At 38.9% G+C, this 24,876-nt stretch overlaps 1 protein-coding gene across 2 annotated transcripts in view; it reads left to right on the top strand.

Moving 5' to 3' along the window:
- VCL (vinculin) overlaps positions 1-24,876 on the top strand; it is a 97,119-nt gene that overhangs the window by 55,916 nt on the left and 16,327 nt on the right. For both annotated transcript variants that reach the window (XM_065894482.1, XM_065894483.1), the window contains exons 6-14: positions 353-513; positions 8,241-8,331; positions 9,318-9,465; positions 12,716-12,869; positions 13,932-14,107; positions 16,240-16,430; positions 17,657-17,856; positions 19,728-19,856; positions 23,556-23,705. In XM_065894482.1, coding sequence (XP_065750554.1) covers positions 353-513; positions 8,241-8,331; positions 9,318-9,465; positions 12,716-12,869; positions 13,932-14,107; positions 16,240-16,430; positions 17,657-17,856; positions 19,728-19,856; positions 23,556-23,705 — 1,400 coding nt within the window. The remainder of the gene's footprint in view (positions 1-352; positions 514-8,240; positions 8,332-9,317; positions 9,466-12,715; positions 12,870-13,931; positions 14,108-16,239; positions 16,431-17,656; positions 17,857-19,727; positions 19,857-23,555; positions 23,706-24,876) is intronic.

Raw genomic sequence — 24,876 nt, 5'->3', positions numbered from 1 at the left:
TTTTTATCTCGTCACATTAGGTTTGTGTTTGATGGGGCCAGTGTTAGGGCTGGGATGATAATTGATTTAGAAGGATAGTGGATATTTTGTGACTGTGGATCTTCAGTATATGCATGTTAAATTAGTTTTCTGATCATGATGTGGTGAAGTTTTGTACCTTGAGCTTTCTTAACAGTGAAGGTTGCTGATACTGGAACTTTAATGGCAGACTTGCAGTGTTTGTTTTCATATTCTTTTTTAAGACCTTAGAAGCCCAAAACATGTTCACAGTGTGGAACATCTTGTGTGAATATTGTAATACAGCAAGATTAAATTCCAGGCTTAGTTTCTGATCTTTTGTTTATTTTTACAGCTATGAAGATTTTTGTAACAACTAAAAACTCAAAAAACCAAGGAATTGAAGAAGCTTTGAAAAATCGTAATTTTACTGTAGAAAAGATGAGCGCTGAAATTAATGAGATCATTCGTGTATTACAACTCACTTCTTGGGACGAAGATGCCTGGGCCAGCAAGGTAAGTGTTATTGGGGGAGAAATAAGCAAAATCCCCAATTTTCCCTTCCTGGGGATGTGATTGTCTCACATTTTTTCTTGTAATTGTGTGTAGCATAAGACTACTTAGATATTATGAAAGTATTTTCTTCTTTACTTTTGTAAAATAAAGGGTTATGGGTTACTTCCTGCTTTTGCACTTTTCCTTTGCTCTGAGGTAGAACAGACAAATAGGTATGCAGGGTGAATGTTGGTTGAAAGCTAGGATGTAGCTTTTCCTTCAAGCTGGAGTCTCATGGATTGGGCTGGTGGAGGAATTCTGGTGTGGTGTATACTCCCCTGGGTGGGAGCCCTGCCTTTCATGTGGGTGGTTGTTGCTAGGTGACTAAGTAAGATACAGAATATGCCTATGACTGAATTTTATGGAAAACTTTTCATAACCAATTTTTGACCCAGAGAAATCTACAAAGGAAACTCTTGACATTTCTAGGTGTGTCCCTTCATCATTCTGTTTTCCCTAAAGAGAGCTTAACTGAAATATTAGTTTTCACGTTTGTCAGTTAGTTTGAGGGGTCCCTTTACCCTTGGTCTAGAATTTCCTCTTGAATTCCAGAAGGGTTGGTGGATTCCGCCTAGAGCCCAGCAGCGGTGGTTTGAGGTGCTGCTGCTCTGGTCTGCTGCTTGTCTAGTGATTGGGAACAGAGACACTTGGGTTTACACTTCCCTTGTAGGAGCCCAAGATGCAGGCAGTGGGGGGAACACATTGTCTCCAGGATCCAGCTTCCCCCACTGTGTGGACTCAAATGCTATCTCCAGGGCCACCCAGCAGGCTGGTGGCAGACTACAGAGGGGATATTGTAGTATGATTTCCACTGGGTGCCCAGTAGGGCTCTGTTTGTCCTCCAGGACACCTATAAGGTAAGGTCGAAGCTGGGGCTAAAATCAACAGTCTCTCTTTGTTGACCAGAAAGTTAAACTAAGAGTGGAGGAGAAATTAGTCAGATTATCTTAACTATGGATTTGTTTTCAGAGGCATGAAGTTCTTGAACAAGTTCTAAGACTGTATTTTAAATCCATATAGTAAAATCATGTAACGTCTTTGATATTTTACTTAATTTTGCTTTTGCATATTTGATAACTTTCACTTCCCTGTTATGACTTCTTTATGCATCTTTTTTTTTGTTCTCTTGTTTGTTTTATTCTTTTTCTCACGTTTAGAAGGTAAGCTTTCTCTTGCCCTCTAGTTTCTTTTTTGCTTAAAAAGAGAAAAAGCATGTCTGTGAGGTTTTCTTGTGCTGTGTGCCGTGCCTCATTCCGCGTGCCGGTGTGTAACACTGTGCTTGAATATGCGTCAGAATTTGACTTAATACGGGACTCTGGGGCTGTGCTGGGCAGACTGTTTGGCTCATGTGGAGCTGTTTCTTTGGGGGAAGCAAAAGGAAAGACATTACTATGGGATGTCAGGCTTTCTATATTTGGTGGGTGCTTTCCTCTCTTTGAGCAGTCTCCTGGGAACTGTTTTGGTCTGGTCGTTCCCACTGACTTCACTTGAGGGGCAGATTTCCCCAGGTAGCTGGGTGACCCCTAAGTTACCAGTGGACCTTGCTCTTAGGAAAGGAAACTTCCAGCTGTTGCTATCTCTGTATTTGCCTCTCCTACCAGTTTCCTTTGCAGGCTCTGGAATTTGACTTTTGGAGATGCATCATTGAGGTTTTAAGCCATAATGAAAATGGGTAGGCTAGAGAGTCTAGATGGGGCACCTGTCCTTCACAATAATCCTAGCATTAAAAATCAAAAGGAAAAAAGTCAGGTGTACCTAAAGTTTTTCCTAACTTCAGTACCTGGCTCACTGCATGTTCTGCTATCTAAGCTGTGAATCAGCCGTTGTTGTCCATGATCTCATGTTCCTCTAATCTAATCTCTTTCCTTATTCTCTTCCCTTTGCTTCTAGCAGATGAGAAATAGTAAAAAAGAAAAGCAGGCCTTGCAACCTTAATGTTTCTCTATTTTTGGAGGGGAAAAGTCATCCATCAATTAGTAACTAAGTGTGACTGAGCTTTATTTTGTGCAAGTGCTGAGAGCTGCTTCTTTAAAAACCAAAACCAAAACCAAAATCAAAACCAAAACCAAAACCAAAACCGTGGTCAGTTGAGTTTTTCAGGAGGAAGATTACGCATTTGGGGGCATATACAAGGGAAATATAAACCTGGTCCCCACTGTGTACAGTCTAATAGCTCTCTCAGTTTTATGCTGATCTGGAAGGAACCAGACTGTTAGGATGCTGTAAAACTATCAGAATGAAAGGAAATTAAAATTAGTTCAGCTAAAAGAAGCATAAGTACATAATGACATCAGAATGAGCAAGAAATGCTTATTTTTTAACTTCATTTTGCTTTTGTTTTACATTTACCTGATTCAAATATCAAAATGCTATAAAGGGACTTCCCTGGTGGCGCAGTGGTTAAGACTCTGTGCTCCCAATGCAGGAGGCCCTGGTTCAATCCCTGGTCAGGGAACTAGATCCCATATGCATACTGCAACTAAGAGTTCACATGCCACAACTAAGGAGCCGGCGAGCCACAACTAAGACCTGGCACAACCAAATAAATAAATAAATAAACAAATGAATAAATATTGAAAAAATGCTATAAAAGGATATGTGTGACACAGCTCACTCTCATCCCCATCCCTATCCACTCTACCTCCCTTACCCCCTAAGAGTAATTGTTTTTATTAGTTGCAAGAATATTTAGAAAAAATTTTACCCTGAAAATGGAAATTGGTAACTAGGGTTTGGTTATTTTTCAGTTTAGTAGCATTATGCATCTTTCATTGCTCAACTGTAAGCAGTGAATTAATCAGACCTTGTGTCTGTCTGTGACCCCTGGGTTCCCATTCTGTTTAATACATATGATATCTTTTACCTCCTCTCACCCCTACCAATAAAGAATTAACTTTGTCTTACCATACTTGTTTCATGCTTCCCCACTGGTGCAGTTTTCTCCTGGAAAGTGATGGTTCCTCTAGAAAAGTGGGGGAAGAAAGTAAGTGGAAAAAATTCTTGGTAAAAGTACGTCTTGCCGAATAAGTTAAGATTTTAAAGAGGCAATGCAATAGCTGATTATTTTACATTTTATACCTACATTCAAATGGCAGATTTACAAATTTATAAGTACTTTGACTTTAAACACTTCACTTTATTTTGAAAATAAAAAATTTCCCCTCCTAAATCAACAATCATAATGATTATTAAAAACTATTTTAGCATTTTTCCTGGGAATACATTATGAGACAAAAGAATTTGGGGTTTAAACACAGTTCTAATTTTACCCTTTGTAAATTTAGCAATCTATATTTAATCTCTTTTTTTTTGGTATTTATATTACCTGTATCTTGACGCATGCTGAGAATAAAGAGGAAGTGAAAAAAATTTAAAAAGCATTTCATTGCTAAGAATTTTTGAACCCTATGTAGGTGTTCCTGTAACTGCAACTTGAGTCATTAGATACTATTATTCAGAATTCGTCCCTGTGGTGTGTCTTCTCCCACGGTGGGCCTAGGTTGGTGGTGGGTAAATGTAGTGAGTGACTCAGATGTCTTGCACAGATTACTCTAGTCTACCAAAGAAGGAAATACTGGTTAGAACATGCAATCCTATAATAACTTGCCCTTACTGCAGACCATTGAGGATTTAAGGGTTGATTTTTATTTCAGTTTTGAAAAAAATAAGGTTATATATGAGCTTTTTATGAGTCTTTTTGTATTCTATTATGCAGTATTAGTTTTAGTATTCTAGTATGCAGCTAATACAACAAAGGATTTATCTTTTGGAGTTTGAGATAAATAGTTAATTTAGGTATATATAATATTTCATCCTCTCCCCCAGCCAAAGGAGAAAAGCCCAACATGTTACAGGAATTGACATTTCCATTCTGATCCAAGTGATCTTTTAGTTGGTATAACTGATTGTGTGTGCATAGGTGGCACAGAAGCACTGAGAAGGTATTCTTGGAGATGAGGAACTGATGCCTGGGAGGGTAGCTTGCCTGAAGGGTCAGGGCTAGATGACTTTCTCTCCAAGGTTAAATGTAGTTTATAAGATTTTGTTCTACGGCCCAATTTATCTTTCCAAAAACATCTTTGTTTAAAACACGGACTTGAGGGTAGAAATGTGGTCAGGAATGGGCTGGAGTGGGAAGGGTGGGGGTGGGAGGTGTTAGTGGAAAAGGGAGAGTAGCTTGGGCAGTGAATGAGAGGGAGTCCTTAGTCCCAAATTAAAAATTTTCAAGAGCCTGGGAACGGAGAAGCTCACTTTCCCTACCACAGTTCCTCTTGATCGTCTGTGGGAGGAACTCAGTGGTTCTTGGTATTATTCAGTGTTCTTTAGGTCTAACTTTATATTAAATTTCAGAAGTGTTTCAGGTCCTGGAAAAGCATGTAAAAAGGAGTCTTTTAGGTTGTCCTTCTGACTTCTGGTATATGTGGCAGAGTGCCAAGGCACTATGGTTTTTCTCATTTAAAACCTGAACTCATCAGAGTTTTACAGTAAAATGGACCAGAGCAGGAGGGTATTGGATCCCTGACAGCTGTCCCCAAAGCTACATGACTAGATCTGGTCTTTTTTATATTCACTCTTTAAAAAAAAGAACAAGAACAACAACAACAACAAAAACAGAGAAGAGATTGGTGGAGACTTTTCTTGTTCCCAAATTTGAGATTTTACAGAGAACAGTACTTATTGAGGGTACAGTTTTTTCTCTTCTATTTCATACCCAGAGTGTATTCTGAGTACTTAGACCTACATAACAAGGTTTAACAAAAAGCTTTATGGTACATAGTGTAGTTGACCCCAGAGTTATGATTATTTTTACCCTTTATAAATATATCTCAAAATTGCTTCTTAGTCCTAGTTGTTCATTGAATTTGTTTATATTATAGCCAGTGTTAGTATACTTCTTTTGTTGCTTATGTCAGAATTCTGTCAATTCCATAACAAACACTGCTCTTCAAAAGAAATTCTTAAGAGATTCTTAAGAGACCAAAATATTTGTTCCCACAGACATTTTTGCTTTTAATAGATATGACATTAAAATGTATTGTGTTTAAATGATTCTTTACAATTTGCTCTATTCCAGAAAGAATTTAAGGTGGCCCTCTCAGTGACTGTTTTAAATCTCCAAAATTGTCTAAAATTCATGCTCTTAAAAACGTTGGTAACTAATTGAAATTCCCAGTGTAAAAATGCAGCTTCATTGCAAATTTGCCATTGATTATTTTTAGGAGAAAATGAGCATCTCTTAATGTTAAATTCTTGATATTCTCACATCTCATACTCAGGACTAAATTAGTCACATCCTGAGAATCAGATTCTTTCCTTGAAGCATGGTGACCACGCTTTATTAGGGAGAAAAAAGCAGTGACTTTTGAGGATACTGCATAGAGCAAAACTAGTTTTTCTATTGTGTTTCAAATCATTTTGGGGCAGTGGAGAATAAAAGCAGTTATTTAGGTTAGTGAGGATTATGAATTTGATTTATAGAGCTAATTTTCTGGGCAGTATTAACCAAGCCAGAATTGGCAAGGCAAAAGATTTGCTGACTACTGTAAAAGGTTAGTGGAATCTTTGGCAACTCTCTTTGGTAAAAGAAAAAAATTCTTGAATTTCATCTAATAGAAAAGAATGAGGTTTGAGATCAAACTGTGTTTCTATGATTGAGCCCCTTAATTTATAAAATTAAATTACATTAAAAATTGAAGTTCAATGAAGCAATGAGGGAAAAAAATGCCTAAAATAGAACCTAACATGTAGAAAGTGCTCAATTAAGATTAGTTTCCTAACTGGTAGCCTTTAATGCTAGAATAGACACTGAAAAATTTCTGATCTTTGTTTCCCCTTGAATTGAGATTTTTGAAATGTTATAAGTATCTATTGGTTTTTTTTCACTGAAAATATAAGTGTATTAGAGAAATGGTTATTAATAGATTTTAAATTAAGTATTTTTCCATGGCTATAATTCCTCTTCTTCAGAATGTGCACAATACTTCCTAGGTGAGAGATCATGAATTTTTTTTTAAATCTGTGTCTAGACAAAGACCTATAACTGGTATTAGACCTTAAAGGCTACCCGACTCTCTGAGGTTGGGTGTTGCCTGCGACTCTCTTTAAAAAGATATTGATTTGGGCCTTGCTAATTTGGAATTAAGCTAAAGTTGACTTTTGAAGACAAGGTTTGCTGTACAGATTAATTTGAACTAGATGAAGGAAGAGCAAATATTTAAACCATTTGAGAATCAAAGCACTTAAAAAATGCCACTTGTCTACTTACAGTACTAATGACAGATGGATTTTGAAATAGATCCTCTTATGACTGCCTTTTATTGATAGATAGCTATCATAATTTCATATAACTTGATAATAAAAATATTTTATTTCCATTTTTTCAGTAATTTAGTTCACTTCTTTTCAGTTGCCATGGCTGAGAATTTGTTATTTAGAGCCTTAGATAGCCAAATCTGTATCTGTTTAGATGGGGAAAGAGGGAGTCCAAAGCTGAGAGTCCTGTAATTTGAATAGGTACTTTGGAAAAGCTGGTGTCAGGCTGCTGACCTTAAGCCTAATTATGAGTGCTCCCAATGCTTATTGGTGCTGCTGCTGGGTTTTGTTTGAATTGGAAGTGGGGATGCTCCTTGTGCCCCCATGTGGAAAACTGGTGGCACCACACCTTGAAGAACCCCGGTTTGCAGGACTGGAAATTGAAAAAAGGTAGGGATTTAAGGTGTTGCCTAGAGTTTCAGAGGTTAACTCTGTGCTTTGATGGCTGGGCTCTGTAAGATCCAGTTCCCTAAGCAAAAGGGAGAGAGGCTGTGTTAAATAGACTTAAGAGATGGCCAGTCTGTCAGTTTTGAGGATGGGTACGTGCATATTTGTTATATTGTTTTCTGTATATCTATTTACTTAAAAAACTTTATTAAAATATATGTATATTTTAAAAGTGATTAGTCTGTTGTTTGGACTTCTCATGCTATATCCTGGGAGATTTTATGCTAGTTTTATGCAAGTCATTATGAATCCTGATTTTAAACAATAAATTGAGACCCACTTATTTTATCCTGCCTCTTCTTCCAGATTAGGGACGGTAAGGGAACTAAGGATGAGGAGTGGCAGGGAAGGCCCGAAAGACACTTCTTTCTTGTATTACATTTGGTGGTTTACTTGTGGAATTAAAACTGAATTGCTGGATTAAAATTTTCAGCTTTCTTCCAGCCAGTAATTCCAGGTTTTTCAGATTAAACATAGTGGAACATCAAGCAGTGTGTGTATATTTCAAAACAAGATGTAGAAGAACTGTGGATTGTGGTGCCACATGCTAATGAGGCTTCCCTGAAGCGGGGAGAGCTTTGGCAGGGCTGCAGTAGATGATTGTTGACTAGCGGAAAGGCTGATAATGAGGCATGTGACAAGAGGGCTTTTTCCAGCTGAAGACATTGAACATCTTTTGGCTTGAGCAGTTTTACCAGTTTTCACAGTTTAGCAATAGGGAGACTAGGAAACAGAATTAACTGAAGATTTGCATGCAAGATGCTGCATTTTGACAGAAATAAGCGTTATGGTGTGATGAGAATATTTTTAAGGCTGTTGTAGGACTACCGTAGATATTGTATGTTAATGGTGTAACTTCTCTGTCTTACTTTGTATCATGGTATCTTAGTTTTTGCAAAGAAAATACTTGTGGTATTTTTCTTCAAAAGGACACTGAAGCCATGAAGAGAGCGTTGGCCTCCATAGACTCCAAACTGAACCAGGCTAAAGGTTGGCTCCGTGACCCCAGTGCCTCCCCAGGTAACCCTCTGGTTCTACTTTTCTGATAGATAACAGCAAAAAGCTAAAAACCAGGCAAACAAAAGAAAAAGAAAATAAAAGAAAAATCATTTCGTAATCTCATAATCCTGAGATAACTACTGCAACATTAGGGGCATACTCCATTCTCTGATAGTTTTGACTAATTGAAGTATTACTGGTCCTTAAAAGGATGAAGGGCATAGACTACTTCTCATCACGGAGGAATAAAGCAAAGTGAACTGGGCATTCTTTGCCAAATTATTGGTTCACCCCTTCCCTGAATCAGAAAGGTAATTATTTTGAATGAAAGCTCTTCTTTTCTAGTTCCCATTGGGCAGATTTCCATTTACGTCAACAGCGTACTTAATTAAGCAGATGAAATGATGATGCTAACAAGAATTGGGAAGCAAAGTTGACTTGTATAAAGATAAGACCCAAATAGGTTATTGAGCTAGGCATTATGGATTTTCTAATCTAATATTTATTCAGTTTTAGATTAATATTTGAATGAATGTGAAAAGCCTAATGGAGTTTAGAGCCATTGAGTACTATTGAATTGTTAGAGCCTACTTTCATCATTCACATGCTTACCACAAACTGCTTATTATCTCCAGATGGGTATGGTTCCAAGGATCTTTTTGAGCAGTCTCTGTGGTTAAAACCTCACCCTATGGTTGTAAGGGCAGTGCTTGGCTGTTAGCTATCAGATGTATTGCCTTCTATTCACTTGTCATTTAAAATCATCCATTCCTTCATGAATGAAATGACTTGTAAAGCAACCTTTCTAAATAATTAATGGATCAACAATGTAGATATTGAACAGCTCTCTCTCTCTCTCTCTCTCTCTCTCTTTTTTTGGCTGCGCCACCTGGCTTGAGGAATCTCAGTTCCCCGACCAGGGATCGAACCCAGGCCATGGTAGTGAAAGCCTGGAATCCTAACCACTAGACCACCAGGGAACTCCCTTGAAAATCTCTTTGTTTTAGGTGATGCTGGTGAACAGGCCATCAGGCAGATCTTAGATGAAGCTGGAAAAGTTGGTGAACTCTGTGCAGGCAAAGAACGCAGGGAGATCCTGGGAACCTGCAAAATGCTAGGGCAGATGACTGATCAAGTGGCTGACCTCCGAGCCAGGTAAAGTTCCTCTGCTCTCATCAGAGCAGTAGTGGTAACAGTTGGGATCTCGCTCCTGACGGAGTGATTCAGAAAGCAAGTTTCTGTGAATTTTACTGAGTTCTCTTTGGCTAATAGATAACGTAGATATTATATTCTACTAATTCTTTTGAGATTGGAGTGAATTTTCCTTTTGTTGAACTTTTAAAATATGTAGATGCCTTATCGTAAAGTTGAAATTCAAATAGAAATCTGTTTTTAGTTTCTAGCCATAGGCTTATGAAAAATAAGGTGCATAGATATCTTTTATGAAGGCTGGATAGAAAAAAAACAGAGTGAAAACGTTGGAATTATTTCACATGTCATTTAAAAAATCAGTTAAATAGATTATCCTCTACGTTGGTCATTTCTAGGCTCTTTTGAGTTTCTATTTCATCATTATTCATTTGGTTTTATAATTCTTTTACCTATCTCTTACCCACCTCAAGTCTTGGCTTTTAGGATCCACCCCCATTCCCCAAATTAAATATGTATAGTTTGCTATTAAGAAAACTCATTATAATATAGGTTTGTTTGGAACTCATACATATAGTTAATGAAGTTCTAAAAGATTCTCATCTTTATGGAATTTTATAGTACGGACATTGTGAAAAATTGAGGTATGATGACACACTAGTATAAATGAAATTTAATTTTGCTTCAAGATTGTCATGAAACGTCTTGAGATAATTGGAATACAGTATAACGTCTCCCTACAAACTAAGGCTTCAGGAACACGCCTTGACGTGTTGCACACCATTACACCTAACCTCAAATGTATTAACATAATGGACTTAAGAATATAGTTTTTTTTTTGCGGTATGCGGGCCTCTCACTGTTGTGGCCTTTCCCGCTGCGGAGCACAGGCTCCCGACGCGCAGGCCCAGCGGCCATGGCTCACGGGCCCAGCCACTCCGCGGCATGTGGGATCCTCCTGGACCGGGGCACGAACCCGTGTCCCCTGCATCGGCAGGCGGACTCCCAACCACTGCGCCACCAGGGAAGCCCAAGAATATAGTTCTTAAAGGAGTGGTTCCTGACCTTTCTTGGACCAAGGTCATTTTTATAATTTGATGAAAGCCATTAATCTCTACTTAAAAAGATACATATAAACATGCCCATACAATATTATATGTAATTTCCAGAGGTTCATGGATTCACTGTAGCCCTGGAAGCTCCATGGGCTTCAGGTTAAGAGCCTTTACCTTAAAGGGAAGAAGGAACAGCATAAATAAATGTGATCTCATTGAGTGCAGTGGGCCTTTTCTCTTGCTGTGAAGCAGTCTCCTCTGCCATGAGCATGCCAAGAACTTTACAGAAAGGACAAAAAAGAAGTTCTTTTCCCATTTGGAGAAATGCCAATGCAGTTTGACAAGATTCTTGGCTCTTCTAATTTCTCACTGCTGGCTCTTTTGTCTGCAGCCTTTTCACAGTGTAGTAGACAGTTTTCAGTTGGAATTCTCAAATACACAGTTGTATGTATTTAGAGAAAGATGAATCTGAGCAAGAGAACGAGGTAGTTGCTGTACAGGACCGACCATAAATCAGTAAAGAGAAAAGGTTGGAACAGTGAGGAGCCTCAATGGGCCTGCTTCACACTGGAGTCTGAGATAGCCTTTCACAATGAAAGATTACAAAGCTGTCTCCTTGTTATCCTTTCTTAAATATGCCTAGCTTTCTAACAGCTTAGTGGCTGAAACTCAGTAACAATTTCCTCTTTGGTATTCTTCTATTCAGTCACCTAGAATTTCTAGGGTTGTAAGTATATACTTTCCCCTCCATGGTACTCAAACTTTTTATTTTGAATGAAAAATTATGCAACCCATAAATATTTTTACTTGTTCACAGTTGGACTGTTATACAAACAACGTTCCTCATAATGAATTACTAGATTTGAAGGAAAAAAGCAAATTAAAACATAAAAAGTATATTTCCAAAAGTCTTAGACTCCTCTGCCATGTAAAAGGGAGGTGTCAAGTACAAGTAAAAGGTATATATATATATACCTGGCAGTAAATATTATTGAGTTCACTACCTCAAATATTGGTATACATGAAAAACATATAAATTTAAAAAGAGGACAGGTAGATGAATGACACACCCATACTATTATTAAGGGAAGCAAAGATGTTTTGTAGTCTGTCCTAAAATCAGAAACTCAGGTTATGATGATCAGCCATTCCATTCAACCAAATGATAAAGTTGCCACCCCTATCATTGAGTTTACCAGGCTGGGTGGATTCAAAAATATGAGTATAAAAAGATGGCAAATCTTACTTTGCTGTGACCTGGGAAGTCTCTAACAAAGGGAAAACAAATTTCTACTAACTCACATCATTTTTTTGTAGTAGCAGCATACTACTTCTGAGAGAGGAAAATAGTGAAATTAGTTCTTTAGGAACATGATGAGAAATAATGGTTTCTTGTCCCTGTGTGCCCTTTTCCCTCAGTACTATCTGGTTTTAATACTTATAGGTTGCATAGGAGTGGAAGGTAGATATTTAAGATTACCATTAGGTTATGATAATGACAACTCTGTAATAACAATAGTCACATATGTGTATTGCTTTATTGCCAAAGTATTTTCAAGTATTTCTTTTTGCTTGATGCCACTCTGTTTGATAAGCAGGGCCAGTATTATTACCTACCCACCCCTCATTTTCTAAGTTAGAAAACCGAAGCCCAAGGAAGTTAAACATTGTACCCAAGGTTCCTCAGATATCAGGAGCCAGGATTTGAACAGACATCTACTTGGTCCCAGTGTGGTGTGCTTTCAGTAGCACTATGTGTGCTGCCTCTTGAAACATTTTCAATGTATACTTGCCCATAAATAAGATAATCTAATGGGCTGTTTATTTCTAAAGCATACGTACTATGGTAACAAAACCTTCCATAGCAATAAGATCACAAGCACATTTCCCCCCTGAAGATTAGGTTTGATTATGTAATCACCACCAAGAGGAAAATCATTATCAAAATGTGCAAGTCTGGTCTTTAAACTGGTTATGCGGTTCCTTGAAGCTACTGTGTATTATTTTTAAGAGCAAAGGAGAAATTAGATGGTTTGGGTGTTTTGCTTTGTCTCTCTCTGTGTTTCCTTGTGTTATCGCAGATTTAGTAGAAAAGGAAAAGGACAGACATGTTAGTAAAAGAACATATACTGTGCTTTTAGTAATATTTTGCCATTAAGAATTTGAGAGAGTACAACAGCAGCATCTATCTGTTTGAGCAGAGGACAAGGAGCCTCACCGGTGGCCATGCAGAAAGCCCAGCAGGTGTCTCAGGGTCTGGATGTGCTCACAGCAAAAGTGGAAAATGCAGCCCGCAAGCTGGAAGCCATGACCAACTCAAAGCAGAGCATTGCGAAGAAGATTGATGCTGCTCAGGTAGCGATGATGATTTTTAGCAAGGGTGGGAAATAAAGGAGAAAGAGAAATGTTCTGTAAATATCCTGTATCCCTCTCCCACTAACTTTCTATGGGTGGATAATGGGTGTTTCTAAGTGATGATTGATACACACTAGTTGCCAATGTTAACACGTCCCCTACCACCACAGGCTTAAGGCTAATGTTTATCTATCTTTTGAAATAGAGATCTTAATTTTGAATACTTCAGTTAGTTAAAAGTAAGGATTCTGAGTACCATTCTCCTAGCTCCTGATGGAGATTACAGTATGTTAAACCTGTTCTTCATCTCAGAATTCACAACTGTGTTTGGTCATAGCAATGTAAAAGGGTTAAAGCTTTCTGATATTACTGTACTGTAAAATGATTTTCAAGCATTTCATGAAGAAACATAAATGTTTAAGAAACTGAAGAATTAATAAGGTGTGATTAATTCAAAGCTAAAGCTCATGAAGATATTTTATCCTAATGAGAAAGAAAAAAATCATTTTTAGAAAGATGAAGGGGGACTTCCCTGGAGGTCCAGTGGTTAAGACTCCGAGCTTCCACTGCAGGGGGCGTGGATTCGATCCCTGGTCTGGGAACTAGGATCCTGCATGCCGCATGTGCAAATATTAATATCTCTATAAATAAATAGCTGAAGGATTGATTTGGTTTTGCCTGAGTAAGAACTGATGTAAAATAATAAGGATCAGCATTATAAAAACAATTGCTGGTATGCCTTATGATTACTTTTTTTTTTTTTTTTTTGTGGTATGCGGGCCTCTCACTGTTGTGGCCTCTCCCGTTGCGGAGCGCAGGCTCCGGATGTGCAGGCTCAGTGGCCATGGCTCACGGGCCTAGCCGCTCTGCGGCATGTGGGATCCTCCCGGACCAGGGCACGAACCCGTGTCCCCTGCATCGGCAGGCGGACTCTCAACCACTGCGCCACCAGGGAAGCCCTTATGATTACTTTTGAAATATTTCTGATGGCCTTGTTAAGTTTAGTAAAATTGGTTCATGAGTAGATCACAGTGTGCTTCTTTTCTATTTCTGTGTGTGTAGAATTGGCTTGCAGATCCAAATGGTGGACCAGAAGGAGAAGAACAGATTCGAGGGGCTTTGGCTGAAGCTCGGAAAATAGCAGAATTGTGTGATGATCCTAAAGAGAGAGATGACATTCTACGTTCTCTTGGAGAAATATCTGCTCTGACTTCTAAACTAGCAGATCTACGAAGACAGTATGTATTTAATCAATTAAATTGTCCTTTAATCTCTCTCTTTTTCCCCCTAAGCACATATATAGTTGAAATTTATAGGTTAAATGCACATATGATACTCTTCCATTGTCTTCTCATTGATTCTTTGTGACGTGGTGAGGGCAGATATTTTTAAATTAATAATTTTAGGATACTAAGAACTATTTTTTAAACAAATATTTTTAAGAGATCTATTTTTTAAATTAATAATCAATTAATTTATTTGGCTGTGCCGGGTCTTCGTTGCGGCATGTGGGATCTTTAGCTGCAGCATGCGAACTCTTAGTTGCGGCATGAAGGATCTAGTTCCTTGACCAGGGATTGAACCCAGACCCCCTGCATTGGGAGCACAGAGTCTTAGCCACTGGACCACCAGGGAAATCCCTGAGATCCATTTTTTAAAATTTCTAAGCTAGGATGTACTACTACACCATGTTTGTGACTTGTCTGTTTCCCAGGCATATGAGGAAAATAACTTTTGTGGCTAGCTATGAAAAGCTTTGTGTGTGTGTGTGTGTGTGTGTGTGTGTGTGTGTGTGTGTGTTGGGGTGGGATGGGGAGGCATAAGAAGATAGTTTCTTCCTTGACCAGCAGTGTTACTTCTTATGTAGCAATTATAAAAGATCCTTAAATATAACATCCTCACTGCAGGTTCTTCTCGTAAGGGGATTTTTTTTTTTTAAATCGGTGAGACAGATAAGGCTTTCATAGCATCTACTTTGATTGTATAGAAAAGAAGTGTCACTTTCTCCTTTTGAAAGATATTTTTCTGTCTTAAAAAAAAAACAACTGCATCATATACTAAAAGAACATTAAAAAAGTGTACAACGGCAAAAGTAAGAGTTGCTTCTCTCCCACCTCAGTCCTCCAGTCACTTCTCCAGGAATAACCATAGTCAAGTATCTTGTGAGATTCGACTTTTCATTTAACTTGTGTATTTCACTCCCTATTCTTCCACAGGAGAGTGCCTAACCTTTTTCCACAGAGGTACTTTAGAGTCCTTTCAAATCTTATATTGGGTAAGAGACCAACGTTAGCTAAGAAAGCAAACTTCTGCCTCAGACCTTGAAATAGGAATGAGTGGGAGCAGGGTGGGCATACTTTAGGCAGGAGGTTGTGGTGATAGAGAGCAGCTTAAGTAATAGCTCAAGTTTGATTCTATATCAAGCTCAATCATTTGGGGGGTCACTATTTTATACCCCAAATATAAAATTATGTAGGTGGGAAAATGTATAATTGGACAATTGTAAAGTAATATATGTCTACAAATTTTGGTCTCTGTTCATTAATATTAGCTAATTAATATAGTCTTTACATTTTTACTAGATTTAAAAATACTCAGAGGAGGAAACTATGTTCTCAGGATCCTAACACAGGTCCATATACATAGCAGGCACTCATTAATGTTTCTTAATGATGAAGAGAGAATTAATGATAATAGTGATAACAGCAGACCAAGTTTGGTCACATGCCATCATTACTTATTCCTATTATCTATCTATCTATCAATCTGTCTATCTATCTATCTATCCATCTATCTGTCTATCTAAAACTTCCTGGCAGCAGGAGTAGCTATGATCAGAACCATAGTAATTACCTTCTTTGTCCAGCTTTATAATGGAGAAAGTATGAAAGTTTAGAATCATAAAGGAACTTTTAAGATAGTATCTAAATTAGTCATTCTGTCAGGTAGACTAATATTTGCTTTTTTAATCAGTGAGCCAGATGTGATTATCCTGAAGTTTACTTTTCTATGACCTAGTGGACTTGAGATATACAATGAGTCAGATTTGAGATGGCAGGCTCAGGGGCCACCTAACCTAGTGATGACTGATCGAGCTCAGCTTACCAAATGGTTGAGCTTGGTTGAGCCAGACTGACCAAACTCATATTTAACTACAACATATTTAACTGTCTTAACGAGGCAAAACAATCAGAATTTATATTATTAATTTCTTATTTAAGGGTCAAATAGATAAATCCCTCTCCTTTCAAACCAAGTTAATAATAATCATTAGCAGTTTGTCATCTCATTAGCATTTGTATTAGCAATTAAGTCATCTCAATGTAAAGAGTGTCTTTGTGTGACAGGATGGCTATTTTTTTCTCTGCAGGGGAAAAGGAGATTCCCCAGAGGCCCGAGCATTGGCCAAACAGGTGGCCACGGCCCTACAGAACTTGCAGACCAAAACCAACAAGGCTGTGGCCAACAGCAGACCTGCCAAAGCAGCTGTCCACCTTGAGGGCAAGATTGAGCAGGCACAGCGGTGGATTGATAATCCCACAGTGGATGACCGGGGAGTTGGTAAGATCATCACTGCACTTATTAATCCTCATTAAACTTATTACAGTGAAGATAAGCAAGTTGTTGATAGAGATCCTGTATCATCTGTAATTAGGTACAGAAGGGGTTCTTTAGCCACTGGTGAGTAAGTCATTCCACAGTGTGACTCCATCTCCAAATGTAGCCAATAAATTTCCTGTGATTTAATCAAGAAGTATTAATAAATTAATGATTTTGCTGCAGGCAAATAGAAAATTCCTCAGGTTGCAGCTGAAACTTTGAGCTAATTATTTCCAGTCTATGTATACTTTCATTCTGTTGTATTTCTGTTATTACAGTTCTTAGTTAAGTTCACAGTTAAATATAATTTTTGAAAATAAGTAAAAGACACTTAATAACCAAGGTTGTTTTCAGTTGTGAGGGCTCCTGTATCACACAATCACCTGTAGAATTGCTAACCTAAAATTTTGATTTTTGAGAGATTTTAGGAATGGATCTATAAGAATTTAGGTCATATTATGATAGCAAGCCTGTTGAAGCTGAAAGATCTATTTATTTCATTTGCTGTATTCATTGGAAACAGATAAAATTTTTAATTGGTGATTCCCAGTGTGGGGGAATCAGGCAGACATATAATTTACTGGTGGAGGAATAAATTGGTACAAATTTTCTGAGTGGCAATTTGGAATTATATGTCAAGAGCTTTAAAAAAGTTCATACCCATTGACTCAGCAATTTGACTTACAGGAATTTATTCTAAAAATAATTAGAGATGTTTCTAAGGAGTTACATATGAGAATATATAAATAGTGTAAATATTTAATAATATTAACAATTATGGTTCATATGATAAAATGTTGCATAGAGTTTAGATCATGATTTTTGAATAATATTTAATGATGTAGAAAAATGCTCACGTTAAATAAAAAGAAGCAAGGAGTAAAAGTTAATGTATAGTATGATCCCGGTTTTGTAAAAGAGAAATGTATGTATGTATAGGAGCATGTAATGCATTCAAAAAGACTGGAAGGAAATGGTCAAATATATCAGTCTCCAAGTGATGGGATTATGGGTGGTTTATATTTTTTTACGTTTTTTTATATTTCCCCAGTTTTTTGTCTTGATAGGGGAAAAAACCCCACTAACCCCACTAAATGTATTATTAAGAAAAGAAATCCTTACCAGAATGGCACAGTGGTTGGCTTCTCCTGGTCTATGTGAGTTTCAGTGTTTTCCTCTTGGTGCAGGTCAGGCTGCCATCCGAGGGCTTGTGGCCGAAGGTCATCGTCTGGCAAATGTCATGATGGGGCCTTATCGCCAAGATCTTCTTGCAAAGTGTGACCGAGTGGACCAGCTGACGGCCCAGCTGGCTGACCTGGCTGCCAGAGGGGAAGGGGAGAGTCCTCAGGCGAGAGCCCTTGCATCTCAGCTCCAAGACTCTTTAAAGGTAGAACTTGGGAGCACATATCATTACATTTCTTTCTTTCTTTTTTTTAGAAATAAATTTATTTATTTAATTTTTGGCTGCGTTGGGTCTTTGTTGTTGTGCGCGGGCTTTCTCGAGTTGTGGCGAGCGGGGGCTGCTCTTCATTGCAGTGTGCGGGCTTCTCATTGCGGTAGCTTCTCTTGTTGCAGAGCTTGGGCTCTAGGTGCACGGGCTTCAGTAGTTGTGGTGCACAGGCTTCAGTAGTTGTGGCACGTGAGCTCAGTAGTTGTGGCTCGCGGGCTCTAGAGCTCAGGCTCAGTAGTTGTGGTGCATGGGCTTAGTTGCTCCGCAGCATGTGGTTTCTTCCTGGACCAGGGCTCAAACCCATGTCCGCTGCATTGACAGGCGGATTCTTAACCACTGCGCCACCAGGGACGTCCCTCATTACATTTCTTATGCTTACTATTATTCAAAAACTAGGAGGGAGAGTTTTAAAAAAACATAATTTCTTGAGTCTAGGGAAAGTGAAAAAGGTGTGATCAAGAATATAAAGGAGGGGCTTCCCTGGTGGCGCAGTGGTTAAGAATCCGCCTGCCAATGCAGGGGACACGGGTTTGAGCCCTGGTCCAGGAAGATTCCACATGCTGCAGAGCAACTAAGCCCGTGTGCCACAACTACTGAGCCTGTGCTCTAGAGCCTGTGAGCCGCAACTACTGAGCCTGCGTGCCACTACTGAAGCCCACATGCCTAGAGCCCAAGCTCCACAAGAAAAGAAGCCACTGCAACGAGAAGGCTGCACACCGCAACGAAGAGTAGCCCCTGCTCGCCATGACTGGAGAAAGCCTGTGCACAGCAATGAAGACCCAATGCAGCCAAAAATTAAATAAATAAATAAATAAATTTTTTAAAAAAAGAATATAAGGAAATCCAGAGCTTATTAAGGAAAAGCTTACTAGTGTGTGATAGCAATTAAAATTGTGTTTCTCAAGCTTCACTCAATCAAGGGCTCTTTCATATTTGTTCTACTATGTATCACCTATACTTTTTTATTTAGTCAGTATTTTTCTTAAAATGGACTCCTGTTTTAAACTTTATTTAAAAGAAAAGTTTATAAAAATCAGGAGTTTGAGTTAGTTATATTTTTTCTAATATTCTATAAAAGAAACACACAATTATTAAAATAAAAACATTTGTCTGTGTAACACCTATATTCATTTCAGATACCACCAGCCAGTGCATGCTACCCACCTTGAGAAACAGTGGGGGTGATTGATCCTTCTTCGAGTATTAATCTAGAATAAAACTTAGATTGGACGAAGTGTGATAATTATGAAAAGGAGTTTTTTCATGACTTCTGAGAATCTTCTGCTTTTGACCCATGTTAAAATAAAAAATGGATTCATATATTGGTTATCAAATTTTTCTAGAAACTTATTTGAAATATCCAGAAAAATTCCATTATTGATTTCTTTCATCTAAATATAAGAAGTTGCTTAGAAATTTGGCACTGCATCCACCAAACAGTCCTTACATTTACTGTAATTATGTCAGGCCCCTCCAGCACTGGGATTGTTGAGGAACTCTGTCTCATCTCATGGTCTTCTTTGGGCTCAACCCCATGATTCTTAGTATTATTCTTAGGGGCCATCAAGAAAGGAAGTAAGATTTCTTGTTTGGGTGGAACAGTCTAGGGAAATGTGGATCATGTGGGCAGGATTCACTTCTTACACCTGTTTCATGCTAGCTCAGTGCTTTGTACACAGTTGATACTCATAGCTGATAAAGTTGAATGAAACACCGAATGAATGAATGTGTCAGTGAAGGAAGGACAATGGCAGATGTGCTTTTTGGATATTTCTGGAAATTTTCATTTTTAAACAAATGTTTTTAAGGATCTGAAAGCCCGGATGCAGGAGGCCATGACTCAGGAGGTGTCAGATGTTTTCAGTGATACTACAACTCCCATCAAGCTGTTGGCAGTGGCAGCCACTGCCCCTCCTGATGCACCCAATAGGGAAGAGGTGGGTATCTGAGGTCTTCCATTTCTTCTGTTGGCCAGCCATATGTATATGTATATGTATGTGTATATGTATATGTATGTGTATGTGTGTGTGTAAAGGTAAAATGTGACTGCAGTGTATGTCAGGAGTGGTTGGGAAATTGTGGATGAAGGGTGGAAAGGTAGAAGAGGGAAGAAAGGCCTTGCCACTTCTTCTTTCAGTCACCAAGTATGTCGCTTAGGAATGTCTTTAGGACATGTCTTCACTTGCAAGCAGTAGAAGACCTGACTATCAGAGATGAAAACAAATGGGCTTTATTTTCATCATATAACAAGAAACATGGAGCTAGGTAGCCTTGGCATTGGTTCAGCAGCTTGATGCCATGAAAGCTGGCATCTCTCTGATTTTCTTGATCTTTTCCTCATGATGTGAGTTGCTGATGCAGCCCTAGGCATTATGTTCAAGGCAGTAAGAAATGAGCAGTGGGGGCATTCCAGTCACAACTAGAATAACTGTCCCTCTAGTTATAACCTTCCCTTTAGTGTCCCCTTAGGACACTTTATTCTCCAGACAGAAGTCAGGGCAATTCTTTTAAATCATTTGATGTCATTCTTTTACTCAAACCCTTCAGATTACTCCTCCCTGTCCCAGAGTGAAGCCAGAGTCCTTACAATGAACAGTAAGGCCAGTGATGTGCTGGTAGACACAGGAAAAAACAAAACAAAACAAAAACAAAAACAAAAAGGCCCTGATTTGTAATGTTTGTTAATTTCCATGATGTAAATATTCCCATGACGGCTGTTTCAATGTGAAGTCACTGTAAGCAGAGTCGGGAAGAGATGGGCACATTTGGCTCTTATGAGCTTGTGTGAGTTGGTACCAGCAGCTTCATCACACCCACTGCATCTGGTCCGCCATCTACTTGTCTGACCTTGTGTGGTGCCTCTCTTCCCCCTCATGCTCCTGTCTCTGCATTGATCTTCTTGTGTTGTATTCCCAGTATTCCTTGTTTATGTTTGTATGTTCTAACCTTGGGGCCCTTGCTGTTGTTCTCTCTGGTCCTTCCACAGATAACTGCAGGTATTGTTCGCTCACTTTCCTCAACTGTCTACTGAAATGTCACTTTGGAGTCACCACCTAAGATCGCAACCCCACCCCAAGCCCATCCCAAGAAATTCCCTAATCTCCATATCCTACATTTCTCCTTTGTGTTTATCAACACTTACATATTTACCTCATTTTCCTCACGTTAGCATGAAAGCTCCACATGGGCAGGGATTTTGTTTTGTCATTACTTTATTCCCATTTCTTAGAACAATGTCTGACACATCCTTGGTGCTGAATAAATGAAAGTAAATGCTCACCCAGAAATCCTCCAGGAGACTTTTGTGTATGTCTTATTGGCTAGAATGCTGTCACATGGCTGCCTCACTGCAAAGGAATCTAGGAAAGCAAGTATTTGGTTTTCCATCCTCTATAGTATTGGTAGTGAAGGAGAAAGGGTTGGGTCAGGCACCCAAGACAATGTAGAACTGGTGAGCAGACGTTTATGTTATTCTTATTTGCTAATGACCCCCATTTTCTTTCTCTAGCCTAGGTTACTGGGCAGTTCAGCTCATGGTCCCCTTAGGCTGGGGTGATGTGCTGTGTTTTCATTCCAGACATCTGAGTGTCTGATGAGCAGACAAAACTGTCTGCTGGTAATCTCTACCTAGATGCTGCATGGGTACCTCAGCATGTGTTGTCCTCCTGTTTTCTTCCAGCTGGAAATTTGTGAGTCGCCACTGACTCTTCCCTTCATCTTCCCACATCTATAAAGTAAGACAAGCTAATTTGATCTCACAAATAACGTCTTGAATTCTCTCTAATTTCTATTCATGTTGCCACGGCTCTAGTTCTGATCCTTGTTCCCTGCTGCCTTTATAACTACACAGCTGAGACTGGTCTTTGAATCCATCACTAGGGCACAAATAAAATAAAAATACAGATCTGACCCTGATATTTTCCTGCTTAAACCTTTCAGTGGCCCTTCCTTTTCACATAGGAGAAAGCCAGAGCTCTGTGATCTGGCTTCTAATACTCCCTCTACCCCTGTTTCCCACAAACCCCGCCTCTCAGTTCATGCCCCAGCAATACCTCATTGCTTATAGTTTCCTGTGTACTCTGTCCTTTCTTTTCTCCATGTCTTTGTTCTTTCTGTCTCTCTACCTAATTATTGTCCCCTTATCTCTTTTGGCTAATTTCTGTTTATCCTTTATTCTAGTATCCTTTACTTCCTGGATAGTCTAAGTGCCTTACTTTTTCCTCCCAAGTATCAATGCTTAGTTTTATTATTGCACATAGCACACAATTATTGTAGGTATCTGTTTATGGGCCTTTTTAACCCTGCTAGTATGTGAGATCCTTGAGATGCAGAAATTATGTCTTATTCATCTTTGTATCTTCAGCACCTGTTCCAGGGCCTGGCACATAGTAGGTGCTCAGTACAGTTTGGTTGAGTGACAAGAAAAGCAAGCTAAGCAGTTGGGTAAATCAGAGGGAGCAGCAGACATAGACTGGGGTTGAGATGGTGAACCAAAGTTAGCAAAGCCTTATAGATTCAGAGTGGGAGACCAGCCAAGGAAAGAAACAAGGACTGAGGCCAGGAGAAGAGGACCAGGGGGCTAGAGATTTAGGAAGAGATCCTGAGCATTAAATGGCAAGAACCCAGCTGGCTGAATCCAAACAAGAGGTCAGAATGGGGAAGAGACTTGCGTGCATAAACATAGAACCCTGGCAATGAGACTGGAGCCTGCTGTTGGACCAGGAGACCTTCAGAGATTGTCTGCTGGGAGCCAGAACTTGTCTCCAAGTATGGGCAGGTAGACCTCCAGGAGGGGGCAAAGAAGAGGGTAGATTCTGCCAGGCAGTTCCTAATGTGCTCTGTGTATAATATAAAGCTCACCCAGGGCTGTTGGATATACCTTGCCTCAAGCATCAATTCTAATAATGTGATCCAAACAAATGACAGAAGAACTTTTGTCGTCTAAGTTAAATTGTCCCCTTCGTGGTATGTGACCTTGCATAATATCCATGTCGAAGAAGAAGTTAACTTTTTAACAATATGTGAACTGAATGAACAATTCAGTAGATGGTTTTGCGTTTGGGGTGATGGAAGTCAGCCATCCTTACCCGTGTGTCAGGCGTGGGTGTGAGCACCAGCTATCATTTTTCCCATGGAGGTCAGGGGCAGAGCTTTTACAACATTAATGGTAATGGGATATGTGAGGGAAGCTGCCCTGAGGAGGCTGGAGCTCTGGTTAGGACTCTGGATATTCTTGGCCTTTAATGCATCCAGCCACCTGCACTGGAACCTGGAGTAGGTTTTTCTATACTCTTCAAACTAGGGTATAAGCCTTTTGTGAACAGGGATTATTTAAGTCTTTGGATTCTGTGAACTCCTTATTGCAGACTGCACAGTACTGTACGTCCTGTTTGCACCTGGTAAGCATTGACTCATTCAACGGTCTGTGTGCGCTTGCCTGGATGCATGTGATGCTTATGGCCAAACCTCTGAGGAGATAACGGCAAGGCCAAGACTCGATGTGACTGTTGTCTTATTAACTTGTAAAGTCTTTGCTGAAGCAGTTGCTGCCTCTGCTTAAAGAGAGACTTTTTCTTAGGCTGCCTGACCCATTTTATTGCAATAAATTTTCTTAATGTCTTTGTTTGTTCCTCAAGGTATTTGATGAGAGGGCAGCTAACTTTGAAAACCATTCAGGAAGGCTTGGGGCCACGGCAGAGAAGGCGGCTGCTGTTGGAACTGCTAATAAATCAGCGGTGGAAGGCATTCAGGCCTCAGTGAAGACAGCCCGAGAACTCACACCCCAGGTGGGTTTCACTCCCCCTTCATCATGTCAGTACACACCATATTGAGTAAAGGTTAATTACAGAACAGTTTCTATACATTTTTGAACACTTACTATAAAATATCATGAAAGAATCCACACATACCCTTAATGTCTAAATCATTTTTATATTGTTTGAATTTTTTACAGTGATCATGATTAGTTTTGAAAGTAGAAAAAACTAGTAAAGCACCCCCCTCCCATGCATAATTAGGGAAAAATTCAATAATCTTGGGAGGTTAGTGTATTTTGATTTTAGAGCTTATGCCTTTCCCCACATCTCTTTGATGGTATTTTAAAATTTTTAGATGTGGCCATAATTTTTCTTTTTTATTTAATTATATAACCAAGATGTAGCTAATGTACTGTAAACAGAATATTGGAAGAGTGGGAACAAAAGAAAACAACTTGGACAGGAATTAAAGTTCCAGTACATGATACATGTTCTTAAAAGATCTCTTCAACAACGTTTAGTGTGATGTTTGTGCATTTTTTTCTTCCAATAAAATTACAGAAAATTCATTATCTTTTCATTCATTTATTCAGCAGGTATTTCTTGAGTGCCTGTGGTACATTAGGAACTGTCTGGGCTTTAGAAATCTATGATACTAGATTTGGTGGGGAGCTTGTAGGCAGAGACAGGGGAAATAAGCTTGTCTCTTAAGTGTTCAACTTTTGCCAATGTGGCATGTTAACAAGTTAGATTCTCTTGAAAAATCATACTTGTCTAGCTTTTTAGAAAAAATGTCCATAAAATATGAACGTGTCTAACTTTCCTTAAAAATTTCCATAAAACATAGAACATAAAACATAGGATTTCTCTATAAAACTGAGATTTCTAAAAAAACAGAAACAGAGCACTAGGCTTAAGACACTAACTATGGAAAGAGCAAGGACTTTGGAGACAGATCTGGATTCGAATCCTCTGTCACTTTGAGTTTCCTTGTGTAAAATGGAGATAATTCCTTCCTAGTGGATTGTTCTGAGGATTAAGAAGATGCTTGTGCAGCCTATAACTTATCAAATTCTCAGTAAATGTTAGTTCCTTCCCCAAGTGCTGCAACTGACTAGCTGGGAGCTCTTGAGCAAGTCACTTAAATTTTCTGTGTCTTGGTTTTTGCAGCTGTGAAGTAGAGAAATTACTGTCCTTTCTC

This window comes from Phocoena phocoena, chromosome 16 (assembly GCF_963924675.1).
Source record: "Phocoena phocoena chromosome 16, mPhoPho1.1, whole genome shotgun sequence".
NCBI lineage: Eukaryota > Metazoa > Chordata > Mammalia > Artiodactyla > Phocoenidae > Phocoena > Phocoena phocoena.
This window is presented reverse-complemented; position numbering and strand designations above follow the sequence as displayed.